Below are 6,000 nucleotides of genomic sequence, written 5' to 3'. Positions count from 1 at the left end.
ACAAAGTCTTGGGGATATTCACAGTTAGGAGAAAGGAGGAATATAATGACATAGCAAAGGAGGATGAGAAAGAATAGTCAGAAAGTAGTAAGATAAGGAAAGGGAAAAAAAAGATAGGAAAGGAGAGTAATGCTATGGAAGCCAAGGGAGGAGAGAGCTTCTAAGAGAAGGAAGCAGTATATAAGGTCAAAACTTTCAGAGAAAAGGATAAGCTCTGAGAAAAGGCCATTAGAAGTTAGTAATAGACATTATTTGTAAGCACAAAGACAATCAGTTCAGTCAAAGAGTGAGGGCAGAAGTCAGGCTACAAGGAATTGAGAAGAGAGCATCATTATAACTATATATCTCTATCTCTATCTATCTATCTATCATCTATCTATCGTGAAAGGACAGAGTTAGGTAACAAAGAAGGCATGACCAATTTTGCTTAGCTCTCTCAGACTTCTTTTCTTACTAAAGATGGTAGCCTATGTCTCTAGAACTAAGTCATCCTTTTTCTCCCTCTTTTATTCATCTGTATCTTCTTTCTCAGCCCTGCCAGGTAATTCTCCCCAAGGTGAGCCAGTGTTAGAGCACAACTATTCATTGACCTTATAGTCTGCATCTTTGTAGCTGAAAAGGGAAAGGAGTAGAGGTAGCTTGAAGTCCTTTGCTACTGTTGAGTCTGACTTTATAGTTAGAAGACATGCTTGAATCTTGGCGTTCTATGTGAATATCCTTGGGCAAAATGCTTCTCCTCTCTGGACTTCAGTTTTCTCATTTGTAAAGTGAAGGAATTGGAATAGATGATCTTTAAGATCTCTTTTGGTTCAGTGTAATGTTGATTCATACCACAAGAGGTCAGGGCAGGACTGAAAATTCAACATGGTGGTCCTAGATGAGGGAGAGAGATCTAGGAAAGAGAAAAAAGACTCAGGGGAGGGAGAAGCTGTTTTGTTTTGTTTTGTTTTTTGGTTTTGTTTTGTTTTTTAATAAAAAGGAAGAGGCTGATGACTGAGCAGGGCAGTATGGAAGAACAGAGATCTTATTCTTTCCCCACTGACCTGGTGTCTGAATAGCCATAGTCCTTAAATATAAAGCGTTGAAGATCCCTGTTAATTGACAATTAGGTTACTTGGGAGGTACCATTATTCTTTTCAATCCATATTTTAGCAACCTGGAGATGTCTCCACTTTGAGGTCCCCTCTCCTCATTGGTGAGTCCCTAGTCTGAGCTGCCATTTCACAAGCGGTTCATACCATGCTCACATCACTCTGGCTCCACTCTCTGGTACTTCTATACCTTCCTTTTATGTATCTCCCACAGTAGAATGTAAACTCTTGGAGGGTATCATCTTATTTTTTTGTTTGTATTTGTATCTCCAGTACTTAGTGTGGTGCATAGAACATAAGCATTTAATAAATGTGCTCTCTCTCCCTTCCTTCCTCCCTCCCTCTTCCCCTCTGTGTCTCTGTCTCTGTATCTATTTCTGTTTGTGTCTCTTTTTTCTCTGTGTCTGTCTCTCTCTTTTCTTTGCCTCTGTCTCTATATCTCCCTCTCCCTGCGTCTCTTTTCTCTGTCTCTCCCCTCCCTCCTCTCCATGGGCTGTTGGGCTGAGGAAGAGAAAAGGTCCAAAGGCATGGCTACTGCTTGGGGGAGGACAACCTTGAGGAAGTTACCTAAACTGCAGTGGTCTGCTCTGCTCATTTGGAGGCCATGGAGTGAAGGGGAGAGTACTGGCTGTGGAGTAAGAGAAGCTGGCTTCATATCTGGGCAAATAACTTCATCTCTTGAACTTCAGCTGTTCCCACTTTACAATATGAGCTTGGACTAGGTCTTTTAATGACAGGTTGAAGACAAGAATCACCAGTGCAGCACTAGAAGAACCTTAGAATTATAGGCCCTATGGTCTCCAAATTGGGGCAATTGGGATAGCTCGGTGATGCCATAGTATATAGAATGGAGTCAGGAAGACTTACTGAATTCAAATTCAGCCTCAGACATTAGCTGTGTGACCCTAGGCAAGTCACTTCATTGTTTGCTTCAGTTTCCTCATCTGTAAATGAGCTGGAGAAGGAAATGACTTATTATTCTAGTATCTCTGCTAAGAAAATCCCAAATAGGATCACAGAGTCAGACATGACTAAAATGGCTGAAATAGTAGTCTTTAAATTCCTCATTTTACAGATAAAGACATGAAATCTGGAGGTAAAATATTTTCCCCCAAGGCCACAAAATTAAGTCACAGTCAACTCAAGACAACAAGCATTTATTAAGTACTTACTGTGAGACGGGTACTCTATTAAGTACTGGGGATGAAAGAAAAGGGAAAAAATCCGTCCTTAAGGAGCAGACAATCTATTGGGAGAGATGCCTTAGAAAACATCTATGTATAAGCAAGTTATAGATGGGATAAAGTGGAGATAATCAACAGAAGGGAGGCACTAGAATTAGGGGAGATGAGAAAGGCTCCTTGCCAAAGATGGACTTTTAGCTGAGACTTGAGAGAAGCCAGGGAAGCCAGGTGGTTGAGGTGAGCATTCCAGGTCTGGGGGACAACTGTTGACAAATCAGAGTCTGGAGATGGAGGAATGGCCAGAAGGCCAAGGTCACTAGACTGGAATCCATGGAGGGAAATAAAATCAGAAAAATGAAAAGGTAGGGGAGTAAGAGATTTATAGGCCCAATAGATTTTATATTTGATCTCAAAGGCAAAAGGGAGTCGGTATAATTTATTGAATACGAGTGACATGCTCAGTTATGTTGGATTCATTGTGATCCCATTTGTGGTTTTCTTGGCAAAGAGAATTCACTGTTTTGTCATTTGCTTTTTCAGCTCATTTTACATATGAGAAAACTGAAGCAGAAATGGTTAAGTGACTTCTAGTAAGTGTTTGAGGCTGGATTTGAACTCGTGAAGGTGATTCTTTCTGATCCCAGGTCTGGCACCTTATGCACTATGCTGTAACATCTGTTTTAGGAAAATCAATTTAGCAGCTGAGTAGAGCATGAAATGGGGAGAGACTATAAAGGTTGGCTGACCCCACTCCCCCCACCTCTTCCTTATCCTTGACCACCATGTTGAATTTTCAGTCTGGGGATGACCTCTTGTGGTGTAAATTAGAATTACTCTCCCCCACAAGCTGGGTCTCGCAATGATTTAAGCGTGAAATCAGAGCTTGTATCAGTCTCATGGCAGCATGAAAGGAGAGAAGACATGGTCAAGACACATTACAAAGGTCCAATTGACAGCCCTTGACAACAGATTGGATAGAGGGAAGTGGGTAAGGGGTTAAGGATGACCCCTAGATTTCCAGCCTGAGTCACTGGGGCAAAGATGGTTGTTAAATATTTACCAGCGTGCCCCTGTTCTCATTCATTTTCAGCTAAATTCTTCTTGAGACTAGATCCCACCTAGCTATGGCAGAATACATGCTGGATACTTTAGAAATACCTTGAAACAAAACACAAATATTACCCCTATATTTTGGAAGGTAGGAAGAAAGTCCAGGTTTCCTCTGTCATAAAACAGAGCTCTAACTAGGGCTGGGTGACCTTCCCCAACCCATCTTAATTCTGGTGTCTTCCCTCTGCTAATTATTTCCGATTTATCCTGCATATAGTTTGCTTTGTATATATTTGTCTGCATGTTAACTCTTCTGTTAGAATGTAAACTCCTTGAGGCAGCTTTTTCAATTGTAAGTTCCTAGAGGGAGTTTTTTAGATTGTAAGCTCCTCGAGGGATCTTTTGCCTCTTTTTGTATCCTCAGGACTTAGCCCAGTGTCTGGCACATAGTAAGTGCTTCATAAATATTAACTCTGTACAATTCCAACTAATGTAACTTTGTCCAAGGTGCTGAAGTTTAGAACGTGTTAAAAGCCTTTCTCATCTTTTAGCAGTTTAGCTATAACCTAACAGCCTAGTAAGAATCATTAATAGGAAACTTCCAGGTGTTTCCTCTTCATTTTCTCTGCTCTCCCGCCCCCCCTTCCGCTTCCCACGGCCGATGGCAGCCTTCCTAAGTGGTTTTGAGGGTGTGTTTTATACCGTTTCCCCCAGGTGCTGTCCCAGCTCACACCAAGAATGTTTCTCCATGTCCGATATTCATTTTCACTTTATTACCAACGATAAATTGCATTCGATGGGAATTGGTGGAACTGGGCCGAACCTTATAGAACACTAGAGTGATGGACCTGAGAGGAGGGAGGTAAGTGGTTTGGAGGAGCCCGGTGGATTGCAGAAGGCCGGCTTGTTGGAAAACAGCCCCAGTGGCAGACCACCTCTGGAGTATGGCTTCGGGTATGGAAAGGGCTCCAAAGTGGGATGGAAGCTGAAGTCCAGCTGGTCGGGCCTTGCAGGGAATGAGAAGCTTGGGAGCTCTGACCAGGTCTGGGAAGCAGGTGGAATTGGCATTCTTCGTCTCAGCATCTTCTCTCTGGGTACCAGCTGCCCAGAGATTCCCATGCTTCCACCTACATTCCCCATCTTCCTCAATAGTGTTCCCATTATCAGGCTGGGCCATTTCTTGGTCTCTGGCTTTGGATGCCCTATGGGGGTGGGGCGCTGAAGCTTCTCATGGGAAGGTTGACCCGAGCCCGAAGCCACTTGATGTAGTCTCCTTGAGGCATTTGGACAATATGTTCTCGTACAAACTGTGGGAAGAAAGAAAGAAACGCAGTGAGTGTATGTTAGCAGAGAAGTGGGTCCCTCCCTTGGTGGGGAGCAGGGTCTGGGAACCCTATGGGAACCAAGGCTCATGGAATCTCAGAGTTGGAAGGGACCTCAAGGTCTGCAATGTCCAATGTTTGCTAGTGGATGAAAATCCCCTCTACGGCATTGTTGACAAGGAGTTCCATGACTCTTGATGGAAGATGAGCCCATGACTTCCACAGATGGCCCATCTCCTCTATGGGGAGGCAGAAGAGTGCAATGGAGAGAACATTAGTTCTAGAGTTCAAATTCTGCCCCAATCCTATTGTTGTTATTAACTCTTGTCTAACTCATGTCTAACTCTTTGTGACTCCATTTGGGGTTTTATTAGCAAAGGTAACAGGAGTGATTGACCATTTCCTCCTCCTCCAACTCATTTAACCTCAACATCCTCATCTATAAAATGGGGACAATAATGCATGAGGTGCAAATGAGTTAAATGTGGAAACAACCTGATGAGGTGCAAATATGAAAATGGATAAAAAACACTTTACAAATTTTGGAGCTCTCTATAAATCTAGGCTATTATTAATAATGTAGGAGCATTTTGGAGAAAATCACTTCTCTTTCTCCACATTTTTCCTTTTTTATCCAATATTTCTTCTGATACTTTTCATTTTCAACAAATCCCATGTTCATTTTGATGTCGTGAAAGTCTCTCAGCATTTTTTCATCTTCTCTCTTCTCCTCCCCCACAGTTCCTAAAGGGACATCTCAGACAAGATGGGGGAAGACAGGAAATCCAAATCCTCCCCTGCTTTATGTATTAAGACAAGACCCGGTATGTGATAGCAAGCTTGGGCCTGATTCAGAGAGCCAATTGTTAAATTTTCAGTGTGAGTATTTCTACTCCTGAAATGAGCAAATGCTACAAATCAGAGCTTGATTTCTTAATTTGTTAATTGTCAGGACTTAAGAAAGCAATGGAGAAAATATTAATACAGATTAAATTTAAAAGTATATTTTACATGCATTTTTTTTACCAGAATCCCACTGGGCAGGACAAATCTCTAGCAATGAGGCTGGATTTTATGGTCACATTATTGCTAGGGACTGTGTACCAGGCAAAACTAAGTACATCACAAATATCATCTACTTTGATTCGATTTAGGAAAGGGCAGAGGTCTATTGTCTAGACTTCCTAGGACATTTACTCGATATGGGCAGCTCTCTTTTATACACTCCTTAAGGTAAGGGGCTATTTTTTTTTATTTGATATAAGGAAGTATGCAGGACAGTGCCCTGGACATTCAATAATTATGTGTTCAAAGGATCCTAAATCTAACACTGCAAGGAACCCCCAAAGACCC

The 6,000-nt window shown here is 42.0% G+C and overlaps 1 protein-coding gene across 5 annotated transcripts in view; it reads right to left on the bottom strand.

Moving 5' to 3' along the window:
* Nucleotides 1-4,076: 4,076 nt before the first annotated feature.
* Nucleotides 4,077-6,000, bottom strand: part of CCDC60 (coiled-coil domain containing 60) — a 188,979-nt gene continuing 187,055 nt past the window's right edge. For all 5 annotated transcript variants that reach the window (XM_031948699.1, XM_031948697.1, XM_003761181.3 and 2 more), the window contains one exon: nucleotides 4,077-4,632. In XM_031948699.1, the coding sequence (XP_031804559.1) occupies nucleotides 4,528-4,632 (105 nt within the window). In that variant the 3' untranslated portion in view covers nucleotides 4,077-4,527. The remainder of the gene's footprint in view (nucleotides 4,633-6,000) is intronic.

Source organism: Sarcophilus harrisii, chromosome 1, assembly GCF_902635505.1.
Source record: "Sarcophilus harrisii chromosome 1, mSarHar1.11, whole genome shotgun sequence".
NCBI lineage: Eukaryota > Metazoa > Chordata > Mammalia > Dasyuromorphia > Dasyuridae > Sarcophilus > Sarcophilus harrisii.
The sequence above is the reverse complement of the archived record's forward strand: the minus strand, read 5'-3'. Positions and strand labels throughout refer to the sequence as shown.